Raw genomic sequence first — 15207 nt, forward strand, 5'->3', positions numbered from 1 at the left:
GCCTAATTGAGTAAATATTATTTGACTTTGACTTTCAAAGTCTAAAGTATTGTATAGTTACTGCAAACAGGCGGGGAACAGACAGTCAGATAGCTTTTCAGGGTTGCTGTCAAATGCACCTGTAATTAGCAGCTGTAATTTTGATATTATGTATTTACATGCATATTTTGATTGTATGTATGTATGTATGTGTTTTTTCGAATTTAGATATGTCAACAATTGATTTACATTGTTTAGTTAATATGTGTTAACAAGCGCTACCAACGTCATGGAGTCGTAAGATATCCCAATTAATAATAATAATAATAAATACTCTGTTAGTAATGTTATTTTATTTAATCATCACTTCAGTTTAAAGATATAGTAGCGTATAATATTCAGATCTTTAGTTAAGTCTGATTCGTGTAAGTCGTGTAACATTTCCTAACAGTAAACCGCTGTTTATTAAACTTAAATTTTTGTAAATAGATATAAATATCTCTTCACCACTGCCAAGGAAATGTGACTTGTTTATAAAATAGCATTCTCACATTGTTGAATAGTGTAGACTTTAGAAAGTCATTTAAAATGCACAACACAAACTTTTTAATTTTTTTCAAATTAAATTTGTCAAAAAAATATATGAACGATGCGGTACTGGAACCCGAGAGGTTCCGTTCGAGCGCCCTTCCAACTGAACCAATCGTTCGATTGTTTTTAATAAAGTAATACCATGTCTTTTTTTTCTTACGGTGATCCTTTTATAAAATATGTAATTCATATACTTCGCCCAACAAAGGATGTAGTTATTTATTGGTCCCACTGGAAGATAAGCGCTTTTTTATTTTTATGAAAATAAGGAAAGAGACGATCAGGACGTTCAGCTGATGGTACGCCCTACCCATTACATTGCAGTGCCGCTCAGGATTCTTGTAAAAGCATAAATTAAGAGCGGCACTACAATTGCGCTCGTCACCTTGAGACATAGAATGTTAAGTCTCATTTGCACTGTAATTTCACTAGCTATGGCGGCCTTCAGACCGAAACACAGCAATGTTTACACATTACTGCTTCACGGCAGAAATAGGCGCCGTTGTGGTACCCATAATCTAGCTGGCTTCCTGTGCAAAAGAGCCTCCCACTGGTTGCGATAGTAATAGTAGTGACAAACACTCTTAACATGTAATTTGTTTTTTATATTTTTTTTCTATTTTATGATGTAAATATTGTGTTTGTTGCAAATAAATATATTTGTATTTCTAGTCGACTTAGCGGTGTAGTTTATTTAGTATTTTCCGTATTACATATATGTGCATATAGGAAACATACATGGCATACGACTCTGAGGATTGATTCAATGATAATTAAATGAACGCATGCGCCCATGGCCGCCAGCTAACTAAATGTAAATTGTAACTATGTTTTAAATGTATAAGTTATGTTTAATAAATGAAATTGTTTAGATTTTACGTAAAGTATTGAGCACTTAAACGCTGGAATAACTTTTCAGGTTTAAACCACTCTAAAGCACTGATAAGGGCATTCAACAGCAGCTATGCGAATGAAGCCCTATCTTTGAACAGAAAAAATCTATGCATACTCACTAGGCTGCTAACCGGGCACTGTCGCCTAAACAAGCACCTCAGTGTGGTCGGCATAAAAAGCGACAAAACTTGCAGGTTCTGCCTTGGGGATGATGAAACGCCTATTCATCTACTCTGCGACTGCGGCCCACTAATGTATAAGCGTAACACAATCTTTGGCGACTACTTCGTGCCACCAGATAGTGTTTGCAACACTCGCGTCAAGGAACTACTGCGGTTCGTAAAGGCGGCAGGGCTTGACGACGAGCTTTAGTATGAGTGGCGAACACAATAGTTAAATTTTGGACGCGGTGTTAATAGGAATCTTTAGGACTAGGAAATAGCCACCCTCTTGAAATAATAATAATAAAGTATTGAGATTGAGCTGGCTGTCAACTTTGAAGTAGAAGCTGTAGATGAAGGCACATGTAAAGCCAAGGCCACTGCCCTCTCCCTAGAAAATGCAAAAATGCTCACAAACCGTTAAGTAATTTTACGTATGAATGGTTGAATCTGTTCAGATTCTCAATAATCTTAGATTATATATTCTTGGTTTGTCTATTGTCATCAATATTACTCAGTAGACTCGTGACAGTAGGTAAAATATTCGCATTGCAAACAATTAAATCAACCAATCGAGGTCAGGTTATGATCACAATACAATATTGTAAACAATCGGTACTGTGTATTTATATAAGACCTTTATTGATAATGTTTTATAATACGGTCGAGGAAATAATTGGACAAGTTTCGAACGGCTTAGTTAGCGTTAATATACGTAATCTGCGAAGATGTGGTTACGAATCCTGCAACATACATATACATTTTGGTACTTCAACCTACACTTTAAGTCTAAAAATAAAAATTTGATAACCTTATCGAACCTAACCTAGGCTATACCTAACTATAACCTGGTCGAAGAAAAACATCACAGAAAAACTAGATTTAGCGATTCCGATACCTGGCCACATGCCTTGTCAGCCTAAGACGTAGAAAATGTCTTAAGTGCCTGGTATTTCATCAATAGTTTTAAGTCTACAAAATTCTGATAAATTTGTTCTACGCCTACAGGACCCACCACGAGGTTGCGCAAGGAATTCTTCAGATGGCTCAGACGTGTGCCCATTGTCAGGCGCAAAATCGAGGAGAAGATGTTGGAGATACAGAGGGACTTCAAGAATGATGTCTCGAAACGTCTGGCTGGCGTCAACATAAATAGAGAGCTACCCGAGCATGGGCTGTCTTCAGATCGAGTCATTGAGGAGATAAGGGACCATTTGAGTTTAGGTCTGTAGTTATTTACTTGAGGTACTGTGTTTTGTGAGGCTGAGACCGTTAAAGCTCTTTTCACATGCATTCCGTAGTGTTCTCAACAGCTTGGAACCGCCCTGTAATAGTCTTATAGGTTTTATGCGAGTAAGGCCATGGATAAGGACAGGCGACATACGGCCATAGCACGGTGCCACTGTGAATGGTGTCCTCAGTCCTAAGTTCTTAAACTAATTCAAATTCAAATACTTTTATTCAAAATAGGACTCAAAATCACTTATTGAACGTCAAAAACTACCACCCATTTAAAATAGAGGCAAACGGGCGCAAGAAATACAGCGGATTTTTTTTTTAAATAAAAATATGAATTACAATGTAATATTGTACAATAAACATTTATAATTAAAGAGCCTGAGGGTGTTTGCTTCATTTCCAGTCCGTGGTATCATTAAGAAAATCGTTTATGCTATAGTAACCTTTCATACACAAACGTCTTTTAACAATTCTTTTAAATTTCGAAAACCCTTTTTTACATTTTCTAGGATCATATTGTAGAAACATATACATCGCCGAATAAAAGACTTGCTAACTCGACTTAACCGGGTATTAGGCATAACAAGTTTATGTATATAAGTATACCTGAGTAATTTTAAACGAAGGTAGCGGAGGCCATTTAAGAGATGGAAAGACGACGTGGTAAACGTTGCGGGGAGACATTGGCAGAGAGAAGCCAGGCATAGATACCAATGGAGAAACTTTGAGGAGGCTTTTACCGCCATAGGCTATTACACCTAAGTTGTTATAGGTACTTTTAATATTTTAATTAACATAGATTTAAAAAAAATATATGTTTAAATAGTTGTTTTTATTGTATGTAAAAATGTGTGTATAGGAATAATAAAGCACTTTTTATTTTATTTCTAAGTAATTTTGAGTCGCGTCGAAGTCGCAGTATTGCTCTATCTGATCTAGAGCCAAATAAAGTATGCATATTGCACACCGCGTTGCGGGCGCGTGCCATATTTCCACATTTTCCCCCAGTTCTCATTTAAGCAGTTCATGTTTATACTAGGCCATTTTCAAATTAGTCGAATAAACTATTTATTGTTTCAAAGAAGATCTCTCCTAAATAAACTCTAGTTTAAACAGCGAAAGCTAGAATCAATTTTTATGCAAACAAAATTGAAAACAATATTTTATGAACGATGCGGGACTCGAACCCGCGACCAACCGTTCGAGTGACGTATCGTGGATAAAATCTTGTACGCTTTGTTCAACTCTCAGGTTGTGGCTTCATCTACAGCATGTACTTTACAGTTGATAACCTGCTCAACCCCAATATTTTGCATGATAGGAAATTGACTTGAGATGTCGCTCTTGCAAATTAAACAATTTATTATGTTTTTAAAGTGGGTTATCACTTCTGGGATTTTAATTACACAAATAAAACTGACACAAAACAAACAGCACTTCCACAAGTACCTATTGTTAGCCGCAATTTTTAGTTTGTTTTCTACATGCCTAGATTTATCTTAAATTTTGTTTGTGCACGCAGGCACGTGCGACTGGAAGAGCGGCAACGTTTCGGGCGCGGTGTACCATACGTGCGAGGACATCAGCCGCGTTGCGTGCGACGCGTACGCACTTACTGCGTACACCAACCCGCTGCATGCGGACGTGTTCCCGGGCATCAACAAGATGGAGGCGGAGATCGTGCGCATGGCCATCAACCTGTTCCACGGAGACGACGAATGCTGCGGCACGGTGAGAAGATCACTTAACTTCGTCAAATCATTTAATGAGCTTATATGCCTTTTATTACCAGAGGGGGGCTACTTTGCACAGGATGCCGGCTAGATTATGGGTTCCACAACGGCGCCTATTTCTACCGTGAAAAGGTAATGTGCAAACATCACTGTGTTTCGGTCTGAAGGGCGCCGTAGCTAGTGAAATTACTGGGTAAATGAGACTTAACATCTTATGTCTCAAGGTGACGAGCGAATTTAAAAAAAAAACATTTTTTCGCACTTTTCATGTACAAATTAACATTTTATACTGACCGCCACACTAGGCGTTGCCTGTCTCTTGGGGGAAATAGTAGAATTAACAGATAATAAAGATATACAAGCGGCTAGTGATAACAAGCTGATTACTAAAATTTAACTAATCATATAAAGAAATAAACTAAAAGTAATAACTATACAAGTATTAATTGTGTGTATATGTAGGTGAAAGTGTGTGTATTGTGTATGTATGTATTTTTAGGATTGTACCTTAAGAAGATTTTCAGTTTCCATATAGGATAGTTGTATTAAATATTTTATCTACACCCATGCTTTAAATCCTCTATTAAAGATTCTGAAACAGTTAGCTTATTGCCAACATTAAAACACCCAATGTTCTAATAACCATTACATCACCCAAAAGAGTGTTGTAATGTTGTACTGAATTTCATAACAACACTCCTATGTTTTTTTTTATCCCTTCATGCGCAAAGAGTTTCAACATACAGCCACATTCTTATTGCTCGATGCGTGGTATCTGTATGAATTTCAAAATAGGAAAATGTTCATTTACGCGCGCTCCATACTCCCAGAACGTCGCGCACCGTAAAAAAAAAGTAGGTTATTCGAATCCCCGCCATTTTTCTTCGATATTTTTATTGTTTTGTTTACAAAAAATGAGCGATTTATTTTAAACGCTGCAAAAGAACATTATATTCGAGTGAATTTTAATTATTGCACTATACAAAATGTAAATTACAGCTATAATAAATAATTGTTTCATTAATACTTATTATATTTGTATATAATCAGTAACGAATGATATTAGGTTACTACTAGGACTGGTGTTTTAATGTTAGCAGTAAGCTAACTGTTCCAGAATCTTTTAGAGGATTCATATTCTGGGTGTAGATAAAGTCTTGTATGCAACTGTTGATAATTAGGTATTAAAACACTCATGTGATAAATCCACATTCGTGTTTTAATACCCCTTATTACACAACAGTTGCATAAATAACTATTGATAGAAGCTCTTTAGCCTTGAAGATGGGGTGTTCTTTAAATTTACATAGCTGGACCAGTTTATTATAAATCCGGGGGTACAAAAAGGTTGGAAAGCGACATGCAAATGCAGTTTTAACAGTAGTAACAGGCAATTTGTAAACTCGGTTTTTAAGCAATGTATTGTACTCTTTTGAGTTCAGAGCTGTTTTGTGGACATGCATCGCCAATCTTATCAGGTAAGGCTTTCAAATGCTGAGTACCTGAGCGTCGCTGTACAAATGTGTCTAAAATCTGAATGAGACCGAGAACTTCATGCTTATCTGTAGGCGCTATAAATATTGAGCTTAGTAGTAATTGTAGAGCCGCTCAGCATTTTTGTTTTTGTTTTTTAATCCTGAGCGGCATTTTTATAGGCATGTCGTCTCAATTACCATCAGTTAAACGTCCTGCTAGTCTCGTCCCTTATTTTCAATAAACAAATATAATAAGTGTTACAAAAATGGAGATCGAACCAACATCAAGAAATATTTTAAAACTTATCTTTGTCGCTTATTTTTAAATATTTAATATGAAAAATTAACAGTGCGGTTATCTGATAAAATTTAATCAACTAATTTGTTTTATTGTTAATTGAGGCTTACATGCATATTTTACAATTTTAGGAAGTTCCATATGTGATCGTTTGGTTAGATTAATATTGACACAATATTGACACACTTTTCACACAAATAATCTGCCCCAAGTTAAGCATATATAGCCTGTGTTATGGGTTACAAGATAATGATATATTTAATACAATATACTTACTTTAACATACATAAATTCATATAAACATACTTAAATACATTTAAACATCCATGACTCGGAAACAAACATCATTAGTAGGTAGGATCGCTAACCACTCGGCTCTGTATAGCCGTTATATATAGCTCGTTATATTTATATATATACTATTCTTTCTATTGCGTGCAGGTATGATTACCGGTCATTTATTTTTACAAGAAACGGTGACAGACTGCTGAATGCACATAGATTTCATAATGCATCCTACGGAAAATGTAGCTATATCATGTGTATGAAAATATTTAATAAACTCCCTCCAAGCTTACGCGTATTACCCGTCCAACGATTTAAGAAGGATTTTTTTACATGGCTTATAGATAAATATTTTTATTCTATAAACGAAATGTTGACACATAAGATTAAATTAAATTGACTTTAAAAAATTATATTACTTCTACCCCCTTATTCATAATGGTCCGCTAACTTAAATCAGCCGCTAAGGAGTGTTTTTTCTCATTCTGACTTAGGTCAATAGAAGAAGACAGAGTGAGAATTAGCAATGCTTTAAGTTAGACAGACTATTATATATATAGAGTTTATTAATGTTAAATCAATTATAATAATAACTAGAATCTTGTAATGAAATGAAAAATGAATTAATACTTACTTAATAATAATTTTGCATGCCAGAAAACCTTAAATATATTTACACCCATTGTTACATGTTTTCTGACAAAATAAAGGATGAATAACGGAATGAGCTTCCTTGTGCGGTGTTTCCGGGACGATGCGACATGGGTACCTTCAAAAAAAGCGCGTACACCTTCCTTAGAAAGCCGGCATCGCTCTTGTGATTCCTCTGTTGTTGCAAGAGAATGTGGGGGGCGGTGATCACTTAACACCAGGTGACCCGTACGCTCGTTTGTTCTCCTATACCATAAAAAAGGAATTTATGATTTATTTAATATTTACTTTATATAATAACTTGGTGTGGCAATCGCCACATTCTCACAAGTTGATTTATTTATCGCTTTAAGTGTGTCAGCTTGATGTGTTAACAAGCACTACCAACGTTATGAACTGTCATAAGATATCCCAATTAATAATTACATTTATTAAACTACTGTTAATATTAAAATACTGTTTAATATTATTATCACTATAATTACAAATAACTATAATAGCATATTATATTCAGATTTTTAGTTAACTTTATATTCAGATTGTTAGTTGGCACTACTGTAGTGCCAACTAACAGTTGGTAGCATCATAACGGTAGACGGTCGTGCCCTATATAAGCCAGAGCGCAAACTTCGAGAGAACATTACTGATTGTGAATTCTAAGGGGTAACGCTGACTTAATTGTCTTTTTATTTTGAATATTAAGTGTATATTGTAATTCTAAGCGTGGAAACTGTAAAATACAGATGTTACAGTTTAATTATGTGCGTTTAAACCCCTTCTACATGTGTGAATTTTCTTATTATAGACTATATGTTTAGAGCATATTGTCAATGCTTCTACACGTGTCTGCTTTGGGTCAACTGTACTAAAACTGCACAGAAAATATTCCACACGCTCTTAATATATACACACGCACACAACACTCACAAAAACACACAGTATCGCACGCACACACACACTCACACATAGGTACATATATTTATCATTTATGTTTATAATAATAAAAAATGACTTTCATGTTCGATAAGAATTAAAAATTGTAACTGTAAATCTATGTCGCTGTAATTGTTAATTTGTTCAAAAATAACTTTCCAAATATTTAAATTGTTAATTTATATTCATTTCATAACCTTTTTATATTCATTTCATAACTTTATTATTATTTCACCACCATGTCAATAAAACTTTTGTTAAAAATAACACATTGCTGAATTGGAAGAGCGGAGATACCTGGTACAGGCATTATTTGCCTAAAAGGTGACTCCGGCCACTAGCTGCTGTAAACTATGTTTTTAAGAGAAATAAATTATTATTATTATATAATTATAAAACTGCACGAAGCAGCATCAGAGTGCAGTATAATAATGCATACCGCATTCTGATGAGACTGCCCAAATATTGCAGTGCGTCAGGCATGTTTGCAGACGCCAGGGTCCCCGATTATTCCCCAGTGATAAGATCACGAGTTGCTGCTTTTTGGTCTCGCATTCGCGAATCCGAAAACAAAATTCTCAGTTTATGCTCTGAGCATCCAGAGAATCCTATACTCCATTACTGGCTTTCGATGCATCGCGACATTAACCGGAAATAGTTGTATCAGTACATTATTCTTTGTACGAACCCCCCTTTGGGGCAAGTTTAGTTTTAAGTTATTTTATTAAGTACTGTCATTATTTTGCATCTTATTCTATTTTAATCAATTTATTGTATGTGGTTATAAATGCCTGAAATAAATGACAAATTATTATTATATTATTACCATGGTGTGTCTTGTAGGTGACAACGGGCGGTACAGAGTCGATCATGATGGCCTGCAAGGCGTTCCGAGACCTGGCTTACGAGCGCGGCGTCAGCAACCCTCAGATGGTTGTGGCCACCACGGTTCACACCGCCTTCGACAAGGCGGCGCAATACCTGGGCATCTCCGTGAGGACCGTGCCCGTGTCTCCGGATACCTTGATGATGGACATCGATGCTGTCAAGAAGGCGATTAGCAGAAGAACCTGTATGGTACGATTCTTTTTGTGTGCTATTTTTAACCGACTCGAACGATGGAACAGCAAGTCATAATAGATGTGTCTTTTTTATTGGGTTACCTCAGATTTAGAATCTCCTTACAAAATTTGCATGTTCATGGTAATACTAACCCGAGACTCACATATTTTGCACTACCGTCATTTTATTACTGGTATTTAAAGTCAAAATTCTTATATTCACATTAGCCTGCAATTCAATTTAATGTAGACAGATTGTTTTTTTAAACTATATGTTACCTTTTTTCAGAATATTTGAAGTCTGTATTTTTTGTAACTATACGAAATAAATACCTACTGTGGTTAATACAATAAAATAAATTTAAGCTTTACAGCGCCATCCTGTGGCAAGTTATTGCAGAAATAGGAAAATTATCTCCGTGTTTCAAAAAATGCAATATAGTGTATGTTTGATGGTGTACTGTGAACCATGTAAAAAAAATTGTCTGCCGTAACGAACGCCTTCTTGCGGCCAGTTACGACAAAGTGGTCGACAATCTTTGGATTTACTGCCACATACTAAAAGAGGGTTTTAAATATACAGGATGTCCCAAAGTTATGGGACATGAAGGGAAAGTACCTTAAATATCTGAAATTGACTACGTTCTTTTAAAATATCATGTTACTTATGAGTTTTTTTTACATTTAAGTCGGTTCGATTCCCAGACGAGGCAAGTAATTTTGTAATTTTTAGAAAATTTTCGAATGCAGGATTACTAACTTTTAAAAATAACATAATGTCTTCTTTCAGTAAAATTGCCTATCTTCGATATTTAAGGTACTTTATAACTTTGGGACCCTGTATATGTTACGCTCAAAGATATTTTGATTTCCAGATCGTTGGCTCAGCCCCCAACTACCCGTATGGCACGATGGACGATATAAAGGCCCTGTCAGACATAGCGCTAGAGTACGAGGTGCCGCTACACGTTGACGCATGTCTCGGCGGCTTCATAGCAGCCTTTATGCCTCGCGCGGGCTATCCCATACCTGTGTTCGACTTTAGGCTGCCTGGAGTTGCCAGCATATCTGCGGATACGCATAAGGTAACATGAATTATATATGTATATATCTCGGAGATTTATTTGGATTTAAAATCGGGCGTCACCGTGTTGGTATCCGCCATGTTGTTTTAAGTCGATCAGTGCCCACAAGCGGCGCGGGCGCTAGCTTGAAGATGAATGCGACTTCTCAATGAGTGCTCTACTGATGGACAATAATAACTAACTTCAATCACGTCACCGACAGTGACGTACACAGTGACAACTTCAAACACACTTTGAAAGATGACGTTCGCCATCAGTTCAGCCCAATACATAGAGTAGAATATAATCATACAGGCCATATTACTTTTATATTCTAATTCTCCGACATATATATTAGGTTATTTATTAGTTAGTCTTGTTACATTATACCTACGACACGGCCACATTATTTCTGAACCTCTCTGGACCGTGAACACTCCCCCCCCCCTCCCCTTTCACACCCTCATTTTCATTACCGTTACGTATCTCGAGTTTTAGCAGTGGGAGGCTCTTTTGCACAGGATGCCGGCTAGATTATGGGTACCAAAACGGCGCCTATTTCTGCCGTGAAGCACAAATGTGTAAACATTACTGTGTTTCGGTCTGAAGGGCGCCGTTGCTAGTGAAATTACTGGGCAAATGAGACTTTACACCTTATGTCTCAAGGTGACGAGCACAATTATAGTGCCGCTTAGAATTTTTTTGCTTTTCAACAATCCGGAGCGGCACTGCATTCTAATGGGCAGGGCGTATCAATTACCGTCTGAACATCCTGCTCGTCTCTCCCGTATTTTCATAAAAAATCACTGCTTTGTTTTTGAAGTTTTCATTGTTACGTTTCGATTTTTGTTGTTAATAGTTCTAAACTAAAATTTCGATTAATTGTGGGGCGATGCACATGTATAGCTTCTAACAAATGTATAATTAAATTCAAAAGAATTGTTTAAAATCGTTTGTTTGATAAAGGTTACTATAGTAACCTAACCTAAAGGGGTATACCCCTTTCTTAATGATACCACAGGTTGGGAAATAGAACCACAGCCCTCAGGCTATTAAATAATAAGATTTATTGTACGATATTACTTTGTTACCATGTTTTTATTGTTAAAAAAAGAAGGGCCGTTCTTGTCAGGTACCAGGCATACTTTTTCGAATGAGTGGTACTTTTTTACTTTCAATAAGTGATATCATATCCTATTTTGAATAAAAATATATGAATTTGAATTGATTTCGAATTGAATTTGAATTGAGTTTGAATTGCATGTGAATTAAATTTGAATTGAATGTGAATGAAATTTGAATTGAATGTGCATTAAATTTGAATTGAATTTGAATAACGTTTCAGTACGGATTCGCACCGAAAGGCACGTCGGTGATCCTGTACCGTCGGCCCGAGTACCGCCACTGCCAGTACACCGTGTCCACTGAGTGGCCCGGGGGCGTCTACGGGTCCCCTACAGTCAACGGTCTGTAGCACCAACACCATAATCAATAATTATAAGCGATGCCATTAGAGAAAACAATCTGAAATAGCGGCTTGTACTAGCAAAAAAAGCAGTACAGTCAGCAAAAAAGTAATACTAGGTTTCACCTACGTCCGCTCTTCGATTCTAATTCTCATCTAGGTAGGTGCAATCATTTATATGATGAATATGAATGTTTGTTTCCGAGTCATGGATGTTTAAATGTATTTATGTATGTTTATCTGTATGTTTATATGAATTTATGTATGTTTAAGTAAGTATATTGTATTAAATATATCATTGTCTTGTAACCCATAACACAGGCTATATATGCTTAACTTGGGGCAAGATAATTTGTGTAAAAAGTGTGTAAATATTATTTATTTATCTAAATCTCTAACTAATCCCTAACCAGCAATAGCTAACAATGTCATCCAGCAATAGCTATCAATCTCAACCTGCAATAATTAACAATGTCATCCAGCAATAGCTAACAATCTCCACCAGCAATAGCTAACAATCTCACCCAGCAATAGCTAACAATCTCAACCAGCAATAGCTAACAATCTCAACCAGCAATAGGTAACAATGTCATCCAACAATAGCTAACAGTCTCAACCAGCAATAGCTAACAATCTCAACCAGCAATAGCTAACAATCTCAACCAGCAATATGTAACAATGTCATCCAACAATAGCTAACAATATCACCCAGCAATAGCTAACAATCTCAACCAGCAATAGCTTACAATCTCACCCAGCTATAGCTAACAATCTCAACCAGCAATAGCTTACAATGTCAACAAGAAATAGCTAACATCTCAACCAGCTATAGGTTAATATCTCAACCAGCAATAGCTTACAACGTCATCCAGCAATAGCTAACAATATCAACCAGAAATAGCTTACATCTCAACCAGCAATAGCTAACAATCTTAACCAGCAATAGCTAACAATGTTATTCAGCAATAGCTAACAATCTCAACCAGCAATGGCTAATAATCTCAACCAGCAATAGCTAAAAATATCATCTAGCAACAGCTAACAATGTCAACCAGAAATAGCTAATAATGTCATCCAACAATAGCTAACAATCTCACCCAGCAATAGCTAACAATGTCATCCAGCAATAGCTAACAATGTCATCCAGCAATAGCTAACAATCTCAACCAGCAATATCTAACAATCTCAACCAGCAATAGCTAACAATGTCATCCAGCAATAGCTAACAATCTCAACCAGCAATAGCTAAAAATCTCACCCAGCGTTAGCTAACAATCTCAACCAGCAATAGCTAAAAATCTCACCCAGCGTTAGCTAACAATCTCAACCAGCAATAGCTAACAATGTCACCCATCAATACCGAATAATCTCAACCAGCAATAGCTAACCATCTCAACCAGCAGTAGCTAACAATGTCAACCAGCAATAGCTAACAATGTCATCCAGCAATAGCTAACAATCTCACCCAGCAATAGCTAACAATGTCATCCAGCAATAGCTAACAATGTCATCCAGCAATAGCTAACAATCTCACCCAGCAATAGCTAACAATCTCAACCAGCAATAGCTAACAATCTCAACCAGCAATAGCTAACAATGTCATCCAGCAATAGCTAACAATCTCAACCAGCAATAACTAACAATGTCATCCAGCAATAGCTAACAATCTCACCCAGCAATAGCTAACAATCTCAACCAGCAATAGCTAAAAATCTCACCCAGCGTTAGCTAACAATCTCACCCAGCAATAGCTAACAATCTCACCCAGCAATAGCTAACAATCTCAACCAGCAGTAGCTAAAAATCTCACCCAGCAATAGCTAACAATCTCAACCAGCAATAGCTAACAATCTCAACCAGCAATATCTAACAATCTCAACCAGCAATAGCTAACAATGTCATCCAGCAATAGCTAACAATCTCAACCAGCAATAGCTAACAATCTCAACCAGCAATAGCTAACAATGTCATCCAGCAATAGCTAACAATCTCAACCAGCAATAACTAACAATGTCATCCAGCAATAGCTAACAATCTCACCCAGCAATAGCTAACAATCTCAACCAGCAATATCTAACAATCTCAACCAGTAATAGCTAAAAATCTCACCCAGCGTTAGCTAACAATCTCACCCAGCAATAACTAACAATCTCACCCAGCAATAGCTAACAATCTCACCCAGCAATAGCTAACAATCTCAACCAGCAATAGCTAACAATCTCAACCAGCAATATCTAACAATCTCAACCAGCAATAGCTAACAATGTCATCCAGCAATAGCTAACAATCTCAACCAGCAATAGCTAACAATGTCATCCAGCAATAGCTAACAATCTCAACCAGCAATAGCTAAAAATCTCACCCAGCGTTAGCTAACAATCTCACCCAGCAATAGCTAACAATCTCACCCAGCAATAGCTAACAATCTCACCCAGCAATAGCTAACAATCTCACCCAGCAATAGCTAACAAACTCACCCAGCAATAACTAACAATCTCAACCAGCAATAGCTAACAAGCTCAACCAGCAATAGCTAACAATGTCATCCAGCAATAGATAACAAAGTCATCCAGAAATAGCTTACATCTCAACCAGCAATAGCTAACAATCTCAACCAGCAATAGCTAACAATCTCAACCAGCAATAGCTAACAATGTCATCCAGCAATAGATAACAAAGTCATCCAGAAATAGCTTACATCTCAACCAGCAATAGCTAACAATCTCAACCAGCAATAGCTAATAAAGTCATCCAGCAATAGCTAACAATCTCAACCAGCAATAACTAACAATAACATCTGTTTTTATAGATTAGTCTTAATATAGTTCAGGTTCATTTTGAAGTGCTTCTGCGTGTGTTTGTAGTAATTAGTGATAAGTAGCACTATTTCTGATTCTTAATCTATGGAGTTGGCTTATAATTGGGTCACTATAAAGAAAACAACATCCACGTGTTATTTTAATCTTAGGCATTGGCTACATACTGTTAGGAGATACACCTAACCTTTTTGTAACGTGCTTGACAATAAGATTGTATATTACCATTTACCATCACAAAATAGATGTATCCAATTTAAATTTTGAATTTTATGAACGATTCGGGACTCGAACGCACGACCTCTGGCGTTCCGTGCCAGTGCTTTGCCAACTGAGCTAACCCTTCGAGTGACGTATCGTCATAAAATCTTGTATGCTTTGTTCAACTCTCAGGTTGTGGCTTCATCTACAGGATCCACTTTACAATTGATAACTTGCTCAACTCCAATATTTGCATATTAGGAAATTGACTTTAGATGTCGCTCTTGTAAATCTAAACAATTTGTTATGTTTTCAAAGTGATAACCCTCACTTCTAGGATTAATACACAAATAAAATTTGA

General features: G+C 36.5%; 2 protein-coding genes across 2 annotated transcripts in view; both read left to right on the top strand.

Moving 5' to 3' along the window:
• Positions 1 to 15207, top strand: part of LOC126967142 (myosin heavy chain 95F) — a 152319-nt gene that overhangs the window by 121099 nt on the left and 16013 nt on the right. The window lies entirely within an intron of this gene.
• LOC126967172 (sphingosine-1-phosphate lyase) overlaps positions 1 to 15207 on the top strand; it is a 31707-nt gene that overhangs the window by 9073 nt on the left and 7427 nt on the right. The window contains exons 3-7 of the mRNA XM_050811640.1: positions 2634 to 2849; positions 4387 to 4595; positions 9083 to 9316; positions 10176 to 10385; positions 11710 to 11830. Coding sequence (XP_050667597.1) covers positions 2634 to 2849; positions 4387 to 4595; positions 9083 to 9316; positions 10176 to 10385; positions 11710 to 11830 — 990 coding nt within the window. The remainder of the gene's footprint in view (positions 1 to 2633; positions 2850 to 4386; positions 4596 to 9082; positions 9317 to 10175; positions 10386 to 11709; positions 11831 to 15207) is intronic.

This window comes from Leptidea sinapis, chromosome 12 (genome assembly GCF_905404315.1).
Source record: "Leptidea sinapis chromosome 12, ilLepSina1.1, whole genome shotgun sequence".
In the NCBI taxonomy this organism is placed as follows: Eukaryota; Metazoa; Arthropoda; class Insecta; order Lepidoptera; family Pieridae; genus Leptidea; species Leptidea sinapis.